Source organism: Dromaius novaehollandiae, unplaced genomic scaffold (assembly GCF_036370855.1).
Source record: "Dromaius novaehollandiae isolate bDroNov1 unplaced genomic scaffold, bDroNov1.hap1 HAP1_SCAFFOLD_37, whole genome shotgun sequence".
NCBI lineage: Eukaryota > Metazoa > Chordata > Aves > Casuariiformes > Dromaiidae > Dromaius > Dromaius novaehollandiae.
In genome coordinates, this window is record NW_026991398.1 from 1670955 (window position 1) to 1688209 (window position 17255).

The window sequence follows — 17255 nt, forward strand, 5'->3', positions numbered from 1 at the left end:
CTGGGAAATGTTCACTGAAGTGGACCAAAATAATCACCTATTGCCCTTCTCTAAAGAGTGGAGAAAGACTGATTCCAACCTTGCCATTTATTTCATCAGAGGATGGCTATCTATGAGAGGTGGAAATGTCCCATTCTGGAAGCCCCAATTCCTGTCTCTTAACTAGGCAGGACACGTAGACAGGGACAAGAAGGGAGTTCATTGACACATGGTTCAGGTTTTCATTCAGATGAGTCAATCTCGACATCACATGCTGGTTTAAAAGTCCCTGGAATGCAGTGGGATTCAGCTAACTCCTATGAACTCCACAAACACACAGGACGTGGGATTCCCCTTCCCCAAACTGAAGTGAGCACAACATAGAGGTCTGCATGGGAGCTCCTTGTCTAAGCTCCCGTTATAATCACTGAAGATGGAGGGTGGGAGTCATTTGCTCACACACAAACACCTGGTGACATTTGAAGAGACAGAGGTGGTCCCAGGCATGTGCCAGTGTCTTCTTGCTCTGATGGAACAACTGGGAGACCTGCATCCTACTAGAGCATCAGGTGGGGGCCAGGTGGGGAATTTTCGTGGCCATCTGAAATGACACTAGATGCCTACTACAACTAGAGCCCCACTCACTAGGAAGCTGAGACATATGAAGATTCCAATGTTACAAACAGCTGTCGTAATTCAGTGCAGACACTTGATTTAATGACATAGAAATCAGCCTGCAGGGCCATCTGCCTGGGGTGTCCAGCACAACCACATGTCTCTAGCAGATACAGCATGGGAACTACAGGAAAAGTATGCCCCTTTGGAGTGCATGCTGGACAAGTGCCCCAGGGCATCTCGGGTCTCCTGCCTGTGCCCAAACGAATGAATCCCACCACTGCCTTTAGGGAAAGTCCATCCAGTCTACATCCAAGTGTGCTGCATAAAAGGGAGGCCCATCACACCAAGGTCTCCCCTCCACTCTCTGCCCTCTCAAACCCTGCTAGCTGTCCTCCCCCTGAATGTCTTCTCACTCTGCCAGATGATATGAACAGGGACTAGGCTAATGATGACCACAGGGTGGCTGGGTCACAGGCTTCCCAGGCCCAGGGCCAAAATGTATGCAAGCATATGCAGCCTGGGGTGGAGGTAGGAACAAATGGAGATGCACAAGCTGTCACAGAACTGCCACATGGCTGGAAGAGCTGAGATGTGGTGGGACCAGTTGCATGACTGGAGTCTTCAATGGCAGGGTGCAAGTTCTTCACGAGAGACCACCAGGGAACATCAGGAGGGAGATGCCCTATGTGTGAAGGGGTAGCTTGGATGTATGGAGCTCTTCCATGGGATGAACCAAGGGAGGCAGCTCTGCAGGGCAGAGGAGCTCAGGAAGGCCATTAGGTCATTAAGGACAGCACCCGTCAAGCACAAGAATGCTGCATACAAACACTGTAAAATTAATAGAAATCCCTGGACCCCAGCTTGGCTAAACAGGGAACTCCTGTGTGAGCTCCAGGGCAATAAGGCAGCATACGGAAAGGGGAAGAAAGCAGAGGCTGCAAAGGAGGAGTTTAGAAATATTGTCCAGCAAAGCAGGGATGATGTTCAGGAAGCCAAAGGTCCCCTGGGATAGGGACACTTTCAGGGGATGTGAAGAGCAGGAAGAAGAGCTGCTACTGCTTCAGTGACAGTACAAGAATAAACAAGGAAATATGGGCTCATTGCTGAAAGGGGCAGGGATTCTAGCAAAAGCAAATGTAGATAGGTCTGAGGAAGTCCTTCCTGGCTTCAGCCTTCCCCAACAAGGTCTCCTGAGCTGTTGGGCCTAGAGTCAGGAGTCCTGAGAAGAAAACCAACACACAGTGCTGAAATCTCTAGAACTCAACCCATACAAGTCTATGGGACTAGATGGCTGGCATCCGTGGACAGTGAGAGAGCTGGCTGCTATGACAGCAAGGCTGCTCTTTACCATCTTTGAAAGGTTGTGGAGAGCAGGGGAGGTCACAATGAGCAGGAAAAGGAATACGCTGTGCCCATCTTCAAAAAAGGGCACAAGGACAAACCACGGAGCTGCAGGCCATCCAGCCTTCCATTCGTGAGGCATGTGTCATAAAGCCAGTCCTCTCTGATCACATTTCTGGGCACATGAGGGAGAAGAAGGTGCCTGGGAAGAGTCAGCATGGAGTTACTGAAGGTAAATCATTCCTGACCCACCTGACTGCCTTTTCTGATAAAACACCTGCACTTGTGGAGGAGAGGAGAGGAGTGGATGTCCAGTAGAAATCCAGATGGACAAAAAGCTGGTTGGATGATGGAGCTCAGAGAGTTTTCATGAATGGTCATGCTTTACCGGGAAGCCAGGTTAAGGTGGGGTATGCAGGGGTACACCCTGCATCCTCTCCTGTTTGAAAGGCTCATCAGTGGGGCAGAACAACGCGTGCATCAGGACAGGCAGAGACCTGACCAGCAGAGGAGTGACCCTGAGGAGAAGGCCATGGACGTTACAAGCGATGCCATATGAGCCAGTGATGCGTCCACACCACAAATGAGGCCAGCTGCATACAGGACTGCATCAGGAAGAGCATGGCCACCCAGGCAAGGGCACTTCTTATCCCCCTCGACTCAGCACTGCTGTGGCCACGTGTGGAACAGTGTGTCCCAGTGTGGGCTGCCCAGTACTGGAGGAATGGGGAGCAACTGGAGAAGGTCCAGAGGAGGTCTGCCAAGATGAGGTTGGGGGCCTGAAGCACATGGCCTGTATGGAGAGGCTGAGGGACCTGGGCTGCTTTAGCCTGCTGAAGTGGAGGCTAAGGCCAATACAGTAGTCACCTGTGACTGCCTGTGACAGGGTGTTTTCAGAGATGATGGAGCTTTTCTTGGTAGTGGGAAGCAGCATGAGAAGGGGAAAGAGCCACAACCTGCATCTTGAGAGGTTCAGACTGCCCTTCACATAACAAGACTGTTACTCGTAGCATAGCGTTGTGGTGCAACAGGACACCCAGAGGGACTCCGTGATCAGCCCCTGGCTTTGTGTTCCAAGGAGCAGCCAGCAAGGACAGAGGGACATCAGTAAAGGTGGGGAGATCCTGCAGTGAGAGCAAGGTAGGGAAGCAGGTTGGGTGTCTACAGGCTGCAGGGAAACAGGTGCAGGTGTGGGACAGCATAGGCAAGCCTGTGGTGGAGATGACAGAGGGTAATGCCAAGGCTGAAAGCCTCCAGAAGAACTCAGGTCTTTGTCCCCTTTGCTATGGTTAGTATGTCTGCCACAGAGGCCTATGAGAAGATGACATTTCCTAACAGCACTGTGGCCTTGCTGACTCCTCACCTCCACGGAGCCCAGGATGTGCCGTACCATTGTTCTGCACCAGGCATTACACACACCCCCACACCCTGACACTACCCCCAGGAAGAATCCTTAGCCAAGTGTGAGGGAAAGGATCACCCTACCCCGGGGCTGCCTGTGGGGCCTGGCCATTCTGTTTGCAAAACACATCAAGGTTGACTTGGCATCAGAGCCACCTGCACATTGCCTTTGCCTATCTGTAATCAGGGCCTCCAACTTTCTGCTCTAATCAGCCCCTGGGGAGGCTTTCTTGGTAATGGCCCTCAGTAGGACCCATTAATTCTCCAAGAAACTTGGGGATTTGCTTCTGACTTTAACACCTTGAAAGGTTTGTTCAGCCTCCTCTCAGCATGTGAGGTTCTTGCACCAAATACCCCATGGGGTTCATTAAAATTCAAAAAGCCCTAAGGAGCCATGCCTCTTTCCATAATTTTCTTCAGCTCTTCAGTTCTTGTGTGGCTAATTGGAGAGGTTTCAGGAGTGCATTTACAAGAGGAAGATTTCAATGAGCAGCAAGGAAAAAAGAAAGATTTCTGCTTTTAAAGTTTTCCTTATTTTTCAGCTTATGAAGTAGAGTGATATCCACATTCTCCAACTGATACTGATCCAGACTGTCTCTTAATGAATCTGGACATGTAGGAAAAGCAGCATCCTTGAGGTCAGACATCCATGGAAGAGATTTCGCCCCAGCCCTGCCAGTTCTCTCATCAGCCACTGGGGACTGAGATCACTCTTGTAAAATCTTACCTTTTACCACTCAAGGCTGTACCTGAATGTTACAGCTCATGTGCACCAATTCCCGCCTGCTTTCCTTAGAGAACTAGCTGCAAACAGACACAGAAGGACTTGTCTTAACTGCGACCAAACAAAACTGAACATGATCCAGTGTCATGAGACATAAAATACACTCCTCAACCATATGTCAAGTCCAAGTTGCCTCCAGTGACGTCCACAGTCTACAAGGAATAAGCTTCCTTGAAACGTTCACAAATAGATAGGAAAGGCTGGAGAGACACACAGTGAAGGAGTTGGTTGAAGAGACAACGAGACTGCTGGGAGGCAAACTTTAGACGCCCAGAAGCTTAAAGCAGCAACTGGAGAGTTGAGAAGTATCTGAATGATAAAGAGCAAGGGGAGGAGGAAGACTGGGAAACTATGGAAAGTGCATATGCTCAGATCATCTGACGCAAAGTTGACTTTAGAAATGATCAAATTAATTAGGGCACGTAGAAATAGGTGAAATATTAGTGAACTTAAGACCACAGCATAACAGACAGAGCAGTGGTAACACAAGTTAAGGGGCAGATCAACATTTCTTCTCCCTTCCTCAAAATCTCCATTACGTCCTCATGGGAAATCACTGACATTTTATTAAAATTTTTCAGTCCTTTCAGCTGATGAAAATGGTCTCTCTTTTCTTTTTTTTAACGTTGAGAACAGTTCTTCACCTTTCCAGGCAGAGCTCAGGTGTTCAACCACAAGCACCCAGTGGCACTTGGAGAGGCCCCGGTGTCTCTGAGGCACCTGCCTGGGCCTGGCAGCTCTCACAGGGGACCTGTGGGAGACCGGAGCCCCTGGGAGCTGCAGAGGGAGGCTGGGCAGAGGGGACTAGGGCACCTGAAATCCATGACCCTGTGACTGCATCCCACCAAGGTTCTGGAAAATCACTTTCCTTTTCAGACAAAAAGATAATGCATAATCGCCCCAGAAGACTAGTATACTGAAACAGAACAAATCAAGAAAGACAATAAAAGCACAAAAAAAAAGAAAGAAAGAAAGAAAGAAAAGCTGGAAAGTGTAACAACACATTGCTTTAAAACTCTTTTTTTCATTTTATTTCTTGTTTGATTTTTAATGTCATTTTCTAAACATTTCTGCTATAATCAGGCCTGCACCATTAAACAAGACATTTTTGTGTCTCATACAGAGCCTGGTATGCAGAAAATCACCCCTTGCCCACAGCTGTCCATGCCGCTCCTCACGCTTTGCACAGAGCACGGCGCACTCCGAGGTGTTGGGCTCTCTTGACTGATGAGGAAAGCAGGGTGGCCAGGTCTGTGTATTTTTGGATGGCCAAATTTGCACAAATCTCAACATACCTGTGTTACTGTGACCTTTTAAAAGAATCCCAAAAACATCTAGCCACACTCCCTTTACATTCCCCGCAGGAAGTCATGGAAGTGCTACTTCATTTTAGGGGACAACAGGGAGGAGGCTGATCTCACCCCAGGCCAGACACCTTCAGTGCAGATGTCTCTGTCCAACCCAGTTGTCTGCACTTCCCTCTCTAGTCAATGGAGGGAAATAGGTTTCTCAACTGAGGTGTTTTGAGATACATTTCCTAATGACAAGCTAAGGTCCCATAATAGCTGCCTCCAAAATCTCCAGCACCACGTGGGAACACAGCTATCCCAGGGCATCTCAGGCAGCAGCAGCCTCTCTATGTGGTCAGATGAATCAAACCCCAAAAGGAGATTCTAGTCATAAGCTGCAATCTTCTCAAAAAATAACTCAATGTGATAATTGACAGAAAAAATTCTCTTTTCAAAAACTTCACACATTTTTCCCATTTCCATATATTTTTTTCTTTCTTAATAATTGGCAGCACCATGTTTGTGCGCTACAGTAACCATGCTTATGAAGCATGGCAGTCAGGATGATGTGTGTTCAGGGCACATTTGCTCTTTTCTGGTGTATCATCTCTATCTTAAGCAACACAGACTGGGACACCTTGCTGAGGACTTTTAAAACCAAAGAGCCTGCTTTGGTGCCTCAGGGAGGAAGGCTGTATCCTCTCCCCATAAGGTCCTACATCCTGCTTCTATAAAAAGAGCAACTCACAGTAGAAATCAGTTTTGAAGCTCACCAGAGCCCCTCAGCCTGTGGCCACACTTTGTGCTGTTTCATCCCACATGACTTTGATCTTGTCTTTAAAAAATGCCAGACCCCAAACCAACCCCCACACCCACACATACGTCTGCCCAGTGCAGAGACCTGACAGTGCAGGGCTGCAGAAGTGACCTCTCCAGGCCCCCCTTTTAGATGTATCACAGCCTTTGCACCGTCTGGAGATATTCCTGAAGAATTTAGCAGGAAAATTTTGGCAAATACCTGGGGTGAAGGGAGGTGAGGTGAGGGGAAATCTGTCTGCTCTCTCCCTGGCTCTGCCATCTCCATGGCGGTGACCTACTGAGCCCCCTGATGACACGAGCTGAGGTCACAGTGGGATGTGCCACATCACAGGCAGGTCTCCCTGGTGCTGCAGGAGTGTCCTCACTTCCCTGTGAGGCCCAGGAGCTGCTGGGCACTGGTCATGTGCTCCCCACCGCTGCCCTGCAGAGCTGCTCCAAGGCAAGGCGTGGGGAGAGGAGGCAGCGGGCCGCCTTGGGGCTCCTCCGAGAAAGGCAGAGGAGCAGGTTGGAGAGGAGTTTTGGGTGATGAGATGCAAAGAGTGTCCTTTTTCCCGGGATGGACAGAAGAGCTGAGGGCAAGGGGGCAAGCGAGATGGAGGATACTGGACCAAGACCATCAGCCCAGAATGCAGTTCTTTGTTTGCAGTACTCCTGCAGCTCTCCACCAAGGGTAAGGACGTCAGGAGCGCCTTCTGAGGTGTCACAAAGATTCAGTGTTAGCTGAAAAAAGTGCTGTGGGCCCCAGGCTGCAGCAGTGGCAGGATGGGGTGGGGGCTGCCACAAGAGCCCTGCCTGAGGGTCCCATCTGGCTCAGGGGACAATGTGGCAGCCAGGACTCCTGGGTCCTGGGGAAAGGGCTGCCCTGAGTCCCAAGGCTCCTGTGGGGCTGGCTCCATCCCCTTGTGGAGAGCAGGGGGCAATCCATGGCCAGGCTTCCCTGGGAGTGGGTACCCCTTTGGCATCTGGCTCTGGCAGGAAAGGGGTCCTGTGTCCTGGAGGCTGCGGTGTCCTGCAGCTCCCATGGGGCTCTCAGGAGCCTGCTGGAAATGCCCATGTTGGAAATGGATCCTTCACCTTTGAATGACCCCAAGGTATCTCCTTGTCTGGGAGAACCTCTCTTCCTTCCTCCTGGAACCTTCTATGCTTCCAACGTGGCAGAGCATGTTTTGGGCTCAGAGATGTTGTCCTCCAAAGGCCACAGCCCCTGTCCTCCTGCAAATGGGGGTCAAACCTCTGCACCCAAAAGACAGCCTGTTTGCGGGAGCAGCTTGGGAACAGGTGGGGGTGCCATGGCCACCCCACAAGTCCCTGCTGACCCCAAGCCTGTTTCTCTGAGCCGTGGGGGGCAGTGCTGGGGGCAGCCCAGCAGGGCCATCTCCCCCACCCCCTCCCGGCCCCACACCTCCACTGCCCAGCACTGGCAGCCCCAGAGCTGCTCTGGCCCTGGCTGCCGTGGGGCCCTGGGGCTCCTCAGCCCTGCGGAGCGATGTGCCGGGGCCCAGCCCGGCCCCGCAGAGAGCAGCCCCTGCCTGGCCGCAGCCCAGCCCTGCCGGGCGCAGCATGAGGGCTGCTGAGCCCCGGGACTGCTGTCCACAACATGGTGCCCCAACGCGGGGCGGCGGGGGGAGGGGAGGGAAGGGGCCGCCTGTGAGGTCACACAGGGCAACAGTGTTGTCATGGCATCGCCCCCAGTGCTGCCCTCCTGTTGGCCAGCAAGGGGAGGAGGGCGGGCTGGGTTGGACTGATGGCTCTGTCAGCCAATGGGAGTGCAGCAGGCTGCTGGGGGCCTCGCCAGGGCCCTGCCCCAGGCTCCCTTTTGTCCTGAACAGTGAGTTTCCAGGGCTCGCAGAGAGGCTGTCCCCACGGGTCCCGCCGGGCACCAGCCACTGCGGCTGCTCCGGGCCTCTTGCTGGGCCACAGCCCTGCGGCCCTGGCAGCAGCCGGGAGGGTGTTTGCAGAGCAGCTCTGTGCTGGGAGCTGCTGGGCTCCTGCAGGGCCTTGGCAGCTGCTGGGCGGCCAGTGCTGCCCTGGCCGGTGCCATTAGCCCTGCTCCCAGGTGAGGCTGCAGAGCTGCTGAATCCCGGCTCTGCTGGTTTCCCCCGCTGAGATGCCCTGGCCGCAGTCCTTCCCCGTGTCTCAGAGTGTCAGGGCCCCAAGCAGGAGAGTGCTTGTTGTCCTGGGGGTGTGGAGGATTTGCTGGGTGTGTTCAGCACTGGGGCAGGAACCAGACTTGGGAGTTGTGGGAAGGCTTCTCCCTGTGGCTGGGAGATGGGGCCCTGCTATCTCCAGCTCCATGGTCGTTGCTCCCATGCAATCCTGCTGTTAGGAGATGTTGCCCAGAATTACTTGCAGGCCTTTCTGCAATTGCGAAGTTTCCTGGGCTGGATGCTACCTAGGCAGAAGCTGATCTTATTTTGGGGCAGTAACTGGTCCGTAGTGGGTGTTTTGCTGCCTGATGAGTGTTGCGAGGCCCCGGGGTGAATCAGGGCGGCCGCTCAGGAGCTGGCTGAGCCTTGGGGGAGGCAGGGGCAGCTGCAGGTGGCAATAGCCGCGTGGCCAGGCTGTGGGCAGGGAGGTCACGGCTGTCTGCGAGAGCTGGGCCAGGAGATCCCCAGTGTCAAATCAGCTCTTGGTCAGTAGCTGACAGGCCAACAGGAGACTTGTGGCTCTGCTGTTCATGATGAGGTCACTTCTGCCTGAGCCCCTTATAGGTCAGCAGCAGGAACAAGGCTTGGATGTTGGTGGTGAGGTCACTTGTGACTGATGAACTGATTGGGTAGCAGCAGAGTGGTGGCTGGAAAGGTGACTGTGAGGTCACTTCCAGCTGAGCAGTTGATGGGGCAGCAGCAGGTCCATGGCTGGGACGTGTGCTTTGGAGCTCACTTCTGCCTGAGCAGCTGATAAGCAGGATTTGGCTCATGGCTGGGGAAGTTATCGTGAGGTAGCTGCTGTCTCAGATGCTTATATGCCATTGAGAGGCACATGGCTGTGAAGGGGACTGTGAGGTCATCTCCTTCTGAGTCCCTGATAGGCCAGCAGCAGGCCCCTGCCTGGGAAGTCCCTTGTGAGCTCACTGCAGACAGAGCAGCTGGCAGGCCAGCAGCTGGCACCTGGCTGGGAACTGACTCGGAGGTCCCTCCTGTCCCAGCAGCCTCCAGGGCTGCAGCAGGCGCCTGGCTGTAAAGGTGCCTGTGAGGTGCCTTCTGGGTGAGAAGCTGATAGGCCAGCAGCAGGCTGTGAAGTGGGGAATGTGCTGGTGAGGTCAGTTTTGTGTCTGTCTGTGACAGGCCAGTAGCAGGCCCCTTGCTGGGAACTGACTTTGAGGTCATTTCCTGCAGAGCAGCAGGGAGGCCAGCAGCAGGCACGTGGCAGGGAAATGTTTGTGCGCTCACGTCTGTCTCAGGGCCTGACAGACTGTGTGGAGGCACATTGCTGGGAGAGTCGCTGTGAGGTCACTTGTCTGTGCAAGGCTAGCACTTGGCTAATGGCTTGGGTATTTGCTTGTGAGGTCACTTGTGCCTGAGTCCCTGATAGGCCAGCAGCAGGCAGATGGGTGTGGAGGTTGCTTGTGAGGTCTGCTTGGCAGAGTACCTGGTAGGGCAGCAGCACGCTGGTGGCTGGGGAAGGTATTTTGAGGAAACTTGTGTCTCTGAAGCCGCAGGCCATCAGCAGGCACCTGGTGGGGGCATGCACTTGTGAGGTCACTTCTATCTGAGCAGCTGCCAGGCCAGCAGCTGCTGGTGGTGAGGTGACTTCAGGGTTTGGTGAGTGTGCCCAGAGGAGGGATTGATACCTGCAGAGCTCTACAGCAATATGGAAATCGAAGTATGTGCAAAGCTGATAGGCCAGCACTTGACTCCTGTGTGGGGTAAGTGCTTGTGAGGTCCTGTCTGCCTGAGTACCTGATAGGCCACCAGCAGGCACAGGGCTATTTAATGAACCATAGATACTATATAGTACCTTTTCCAGGTTGGGATTGAGAGGCGGCCTGTCCGCCCAAGTCAAATTAAGTGAAGGTCATCTGGAGACGAGATGTTACATCCCTACGTACAAGCTCAACCACACGGGAGCTGGGCAAGAGCAAAATTCAGCAAGACAGAAGACTGAGCAAGCCCATGTTGTCTGTGTGAAGAATTTTACTGTTGCCTTCCAAAGAAGGACTTTGGATTAGTAAGTCATATACTGGTTAGTACAAAACATTAAACATCTTTACCTTTACTGCTAAAGATGTGAATTATATCTACTGAGGATAGGAGGGCTCTATGAGAAAAGAGCCTCGCTATCCTTAATTGGCGGCTACTGGAAAGTCCAAGGTCGGCGAGGAAACTGTCGTTTGCCTTATGCCACTTCCCACAAGTGCCAATTGGGAAACCCAGGAACTCCACCTCTCCAGCTTTGGTCAATGCTTTCACTTGTTCTTCAAGATGTTGATACTTTCAGACTTTCTCTGCCGCTGCGTCCCCCAGAGATGACAATCCGCTCTCGTAGCGGACTGTAACATCCACTACTTTCGCCCAGCCTTCTCTAGCCACCACCGGCTTGAAGAGCTCGTTGTTATTATTTCTGAGGTTGGGCTCTACATAGATCTCCCAACCCAGTTTCTTAGCTTCTCCAGCCAGCAATCCACAGAAGATGTTGTGCCTTTTAATCCGTGCGTCCTGGACTGCAGGGCAGTATCCAATAATATGTGAACAAGTCTCCCATTCTGCAGGACAATGCCTGCATCCCTTTGGTGCCCCTTCTCCCAGCCCACGTGCCAAGTACTGCCTAGTGGGATAGACATTGGCACGCAGCTGTATCGCTGTTAATAGCTTCCTGTGGGGAATGCCCCGATAATGTATGAGCCAATCATAACTGATATTATCATTCTCAAAGTTCTTAATGCCGTGGCCCTGTGCTTTCGGATTGGCCCAGTTTTCTAACTCTCTTTTCCTACACTTGCTAGGAATAGGATAGATGACCCGGGGAGATGGTACTTCCCATTCAGACGTCGTCTCGCTCCCATCCAGTACGGTCGGAATTCCCATGGGGACTTCTTCCCCAATTGATGGTATTTTATCGGCCTTTCCTCCAGTGGCGATCCACACCTTCTCAAAGGTGTGGATCCACCCATCCCATAGGGCTAGGATGTAGGTTTTATGGTCACTCCTGTCTCTGCAGCTGATTGGCCAGCAGCAGGCACATGACTTGGATGTTGATTGTGAGGTCCCTTCTGCCCAAGTACCTGACTGGATAGCAGCAGGCACAGAGCTCGGTCACGTCCATCAGGAAGCTGAAAGGCTGGCAGCTGGTGTGTGGGCTTGGATGTTGTTTGTGAGGTTCTTTGTAGCTGATCAGCTGATGGGCCACTAAGAGGCTGATGGGTGGCAAAGTTATGATGAGGTGAATTGTGTCTTGGAAGTTCCTAAACTACTAGGAGGACCCTGGCTGTGAAGATGACAGTGATGTCACTTCTGTCTCTGAAGATGATGGTCCAGCAGCAGGCACCGGGGTGTGGAAGTGCCTGTGAGGTCACTTGTCCTGGAGAATGCGTTAGGCAGCAGGCTCACAGCATGGGAATGTGCTTCTGAGGGCACTTGTGCCTGAGGACCTGATTAGACAGCAGGCACAGAGCCTGCTGACGCAGAGCCTGCAGGCACAGAGCCCTCGCCCTGCTGGCAACACTCTTCCCAGGGCAGCCCAGGAAGCCATTGGCTTTCTTTGCCACAAGGACACGTTGCTGCCTCATGCTGCTTCATGTTGTCTACAAGGACCCCCAGGTCCTTCTCTGCAAATCTGCTTTCCAGCTGGTCAGCACCCAGTGTGTCCTGGGTTACTCTTTCTCATGTCCTGGGTTACTCTTTCTCACATGCAAGACGTTGCATTTCCCTTTGTGGAGCTTCATGATGTTCCTCTGTGCCCATTTCTCCAGCCTGCTGAGGTCTCTCTGAATGGCAGTGCAGACAGCTGTTGTATCATGGCTGTGTTTTAGAAGATTGTGTCTCAGGAGCTTGTAGGCCTTTAGGTCTACATGCACATGACCCTGCAGGGGGACTGTGAGGTGACTTCTGTGTCTGCCGGTGATGGGCCGGGAGCAAGCACAGGAGTTGGAAACTGTCTGTGAGGTCACTTGTGCCTGAGTACCTGACTGGATAGCAGCTGGCACGTAGCTGGGTCATGTCCCTCTGAGAAGGTGACCTGCCAGCAGCAGGCAATTAGGGTTGGAAGGTGATGATGAGAGTACTGGTTTCTGAGGGGTTGATGGGCTCCAAAGCTCAAAGGCCAATCTGAGGCAGGCACATGGCCACAAAGGTGACGGTGAGGTCACTTCTGTCTCTGCAAGTGATGGGCAAGGAGCAGCAGTCTGTGAGGTGACTTGTCTCTTGGTACCTGGGGTGTGATTTTTCTATCTGGGTGGTTTGCACCTCGAAGTAGATGGAGCTGTCTTCTCCAGTCTTTCTTTCCTGAAGCTCAGACATGTACGTTTTGCCCTCAGGGGAGCTGAATCCCGCCCATGACGGTTAAACCCATGCCCTGTGTTCATCCAGAGGACAGCAGGGAGGGTTTTCTCCTGCTGGCTTGCTCCCATGCCACAGGGGCTCTTCAGCTGGGATTTGTCTCCCCTTGTTCTGGACAACTGCCATTTGGAAGTCCGTCCACTCTTGCTCGTACAGGCTTCTCTTACAGCTGACAGAGGGTCTCAACCCTCATCTGGGGTAATTCATCCTTGCAGCACCATGAACTCACCTGGCTCCTCCATCCTCTCGGCCTCTGGGAGCCTGATCAGTCCAGGCACAGCCTGGCTATTAGCTCACTCCTGGACTCTTTAGAGGTGAACCCCCTGTGAGATGATATCCCAAGTGTGGATCTGAGGCTAATTTGGACAAAGGTCCCCTCTTGGCATTGAGGTGTGGAAAAAATGAGGTTCAATTCCTTCTAGTGGCAGGTCGGCTGCAGAGGGGCGAGTCCTGAGCAGGGTGGCCGTGAGCCGTGCCTGCCTGCCTGCCGGCCGCGGGCTGGTGGGGTGGCTGCAGCAGAGGTGCCCTCACAGTCAGCACCCAGACAGGGACCTTTCACTTGTGTCACCCCCTCCCCTCCCCAGGGCTGTCATTGCTGCTGGGTGGGCTCTCTGAGGTGCTGGGTGACATCACAATGCCTGCTGGTGAGCACATCTGCTGAGGGCCAATCAGGCAGCTGCAGTGGAAGTGACCTCACAGTCAACACTTGCAGCCATGTCCTTTTTGCCTGCCTCTCCCCATCCTCTGCAGATGCAGAAGAAAGGAGAGAGAGGCAGAAGAGAAAAGAAGTATGTCTGTTTGAATACCATAGTTCCTCAGGACAAAATTTTCTCCATGCAGAGTGCTGGTAGGAAATGAATACGAAATGAATAACTGTAAGTATATATATATGTATATAATAAATATATACAGTAAAAAAAGAAATAAAAAATCCATTCCAACTGATAAAAAAGAATTTTTGTGGAGATGGGGATTTTTTTCAGCTCTTGCATAGAGTTATTTTTTGAATGGGTTTCACCTTATGACTAAAAATCAGTGTTCAGGCCTTTATTCATCTGCTGACTTATAGAGGCTATTACTGCCTGAGATGCCCTGGGGTGGCTGTGTGCCCATGGGGAGCTGGTAAATGTTACCCAGGACCTACGGGAACCTTTTCGGAGCATTAGGTGGTCACCAGGAGAAGTCTCTCCAGACCTCTCAGTGAGACAATTTATTTCTCTCCCTTGACTAGAAAGGAAAGTCCAGACACTTGCTTTAGACATAGACATGTGCACCAAAATGGCCTGGCATGGGGTGAGATCAGCCTCATCCCTGTCATCACCTCAGATGCAGTAGCACTTCATTTATCGTGCAGGGAAGGAAACGGCAGTGTGGCTAGATGACTAGGGACTCCTTTCAGACAGCACTCTACCACAGCTATGTTGAGGTTTGTGCAGATTTAGCCATCCAAAGATACAGCATTTCACTGAAGCTGGTCACCATGCTTGCCTCTATCAGTCGAGAGAGCCCGACACCTCAGTGTGTGACTCACTCTGTGCAGTGAGGAGTGGCATGGACAGCCCTGGGCAGGGGGTGGTGTTGGTGCACTGGACTCTGTGCAAGGCACAAAAATATCTGTTTTAATGGTGCAGGCCTGATTATAACAGAAAGGTCTAGAAACAGTCAATAAAAAATGAAACAAGGAAGAAATTAAGAGAATGATCCAAAGCAAAGGAATGTTTGGTTACAGTTTCCAGGTTTTAAGCTTCTTTGTGTTCTTATGGTCCTTCTTTGCTTTATTTTCTTTTCTTTAATGTAGTGGTCTTTTATGGGGATTTTGTGGGGGGTTGTTGTTTTGTTTTTTTTGTTTTCAGAAGGAAAGTGATTTTCAGAAATCACTGAAATGGGGTGGGATGCAGTCACAGGGTCATGGACATGTCATGCCATACAGGTGACTCTGCACTGGCCGTGGTGGTTGGGGTGAGAAGCAGACCCAGCTGGATGTCAGTTAACCTGACAAGCCCCTGCCAAGGGGTCTGTGGCTGTGGATGATGCTCTGGGAAATCACAGGACATTTCAAATGGCTCACGCTGTGTTCAGGTGTGTCCCAAGATCCAACCTGTTGAAAGTGACATGAACCCCTCTCCAGGCTCCCTTCCCTCTGCCTGCATGGTCCCCACTGTGGGCATCTGTCACCAGTCCTGTCATAGGGCAGACAGTCTCAGGCAGACACCTCTTGGCCACTCAGCACCTCCAGGAGCACTGGGCACCCACAAGTGAGAGCTGAATGCAACCCTCCTTCCCTAACACAGCATCCCATGAGCTCATTGCCTTTAGACCATGGAGAGCCCCAGACAGCAACAGTCCTTTCAAGGGTGAAAGCTCCTGCGTGAATTATTGGCTTCAGTTTTGGAAGAAGAAACCAGATTTCAAGCACAGCACTGAGGAAATCCCCTTTTATTAGAGACAGGCCAGCTCTGACACAGTGACGGACACATTCACAGAAGGCCTCTCAGGCAGACTGAGTGGGGGGTTCCTGCTGCTGGAGAAGTGGGATGAATTCAAAAAAGTTCTCTACAAGCATGTTTATCACAGGGAGAATACCCAAGGCATAAGAGTTGTCTGAGATAAATTAGAAATCACCTGTGAAGAGGGATGGGCAGCTTATTGCTGCTGAAATAGTACCAGTTGAATCAGTTTGTTCACTGCATCCTTGAGCTCCTTGTTCCTCATGCTGTAGATGAGGGGGTTCACTGCTGGAGGCACCACCGAGTACAGAACAGCCACCACCAGATCCACAGCTGGGGAGGAGAGGGAGGGGGGCTTCAGGTAGGCAAAGATGCCAGTGCTGACAAACAGGGAGACCACGGCCAGGTGCGGGAGGCACATGGAAAAGGCTTTGTGCCGGCCCTGCTCAGAGGGGATCCTCAGCACAGCAGTGAAGATCTGCACGTAGGACAGCACAATGAAAATGAAACACCCAAAAACTAAAGAGACACTAAACACAAGAAGCCCCAATTCCCTGAGGTAGGAGTCTGCGCAGCAGAGCTTGAGGATCTGGGGGATTTCACAGAAGAACTGGTCCACTGTGTTGCCTTGGCAGAATGGTATTGAAAATGTGTTCCCAGTGTGCAGGAGAGCATTGAGAAAACCACTGCCCCAGGCAGCTGCTGCCATTTTGACACAAGCTCTGCTGCCCATGAGGGTCCCATAGTGCAGGGGTCTGCAGATGGCAACATAGCGGTCATAGGCCATGACTGTGAGGAGATAAAACTCAGCTGAAATTAAGAAGAGAAACCAAAAGACCTGGGCAGCACATCCTGAGTAGGAAATGGCCCTGGTGTCCCACAGGGAATTGGCCATGGATTTGGGGACAGTGGTGGAGATGGAGCCAAGGTCGAGGAGGGAGAGGTTGAGGAGGAAGAAGTACATGGGGGTGTGGAGGCGGTGGTCGCAGGCTACAGCTGTGATGATGAGGCCATTGCCCAGGAGGGCAGCCAGGTAGATGCCCAGGAAGAGCGAGAAGTGCAAGAGCTGCAGCTCCCGCGTGTCTGCAAACCCCAGGAGGAGGAACTCGTTGAGGAAGCTGCTGTTGGACATTTGCTGCCTCTGGGCTGTGGGGGAATGTCCAGGGAGGAAAAGACATTGACAAGTTAGGACTGACTTTGAACAAAACCCACAGCATTTCTCAGAGCAACTCCCCACTTTTCCTTTCTCCTTAACAGCAGGACCTTCCTTCACCTCCTCTGCTTGTGCTATAGTCTGTGCTTTCAGAGTCTACCATGAGGAATAGGGTCCTCTGTCCATGAGCTCCAGAGGAGTCAGCCCTGCTTGTTACACAGACTCTCAGAATCAAAACAGGATGGTCAGTCATTGTGCAGTGACAAAGTGTCCTTGCAGTGCTGTCAGCAGGATTAGGTGAGACTTCTGAACCCCTGTTTGGCTCAGCTCTAATCCCGTTGGCTGGGGACTTATGTGACCACCCAGCACAGGCATAATTCATTGCTCTTGATACACCTTAACCGCATAGTATGTGACAATTACTGCAGGAACACTTTGTATTTGACTCTTTACAAATGTCTTAGCTATGCACAAGCTGATCACTGTTGCAGCAAGGACACTTTGGGACACTCTACCCAGGATGGTTATCAAAACATTTCAGCATACAAAATGGACTAGACACAGCAGGGTTTGCCACGGGGGAATTTCTAGAACCTTCAGAAATTCCCACCTGCAGGGCTGCCACAACTACCAGTCAAATACTTAATTGGCTAGGTCCAGTCAATCACCTAGTTTCAAGGTGGTCCATTGTCTCATGACAACCTGTTCTCTCATCTGTGCAGATGACTGGCCAGGAAATTCTTGGGCCAGGCAAGGAGCTAATGACCAAAGTGCTCGGGGTGCGCACTCAAGCGTAGCCCTGGTACCCAGCCAAACCACAAGTATGACTCCAGAACAAAACGGATTTTTTGTATCTGCAACTCATCTGTTACTTCAGTTCCTTAGCTCTCACCAGATGCTCTGCCACACAGGGTACATGGAGATAGC

The 17255-nt window shown here is 52.0% G+C and overlaps 1 protein-coding gene across 1 annotated transcript; it reads right to left on the reverse strand.

Moving 5' to 3' along the window:
- Positions 1-15404: 15404 nt before the first annotated feature.
- LOC112997303 (olfactory receptor 14J1-like) lies at positions 15405-16274 on the reverse strand (the record flags this gene model as incomplete). The annotated part of the gene is made up of 1 exon (XM_026123234.2): positions 15405-16274. A coding segment is annotated over one exon (870 nt), but the record flags the coding sequence as incomplete, so codon positions are not given.
- Between the last annotated feature and the right edge of the window lie 981 nt (positions 16275-17255).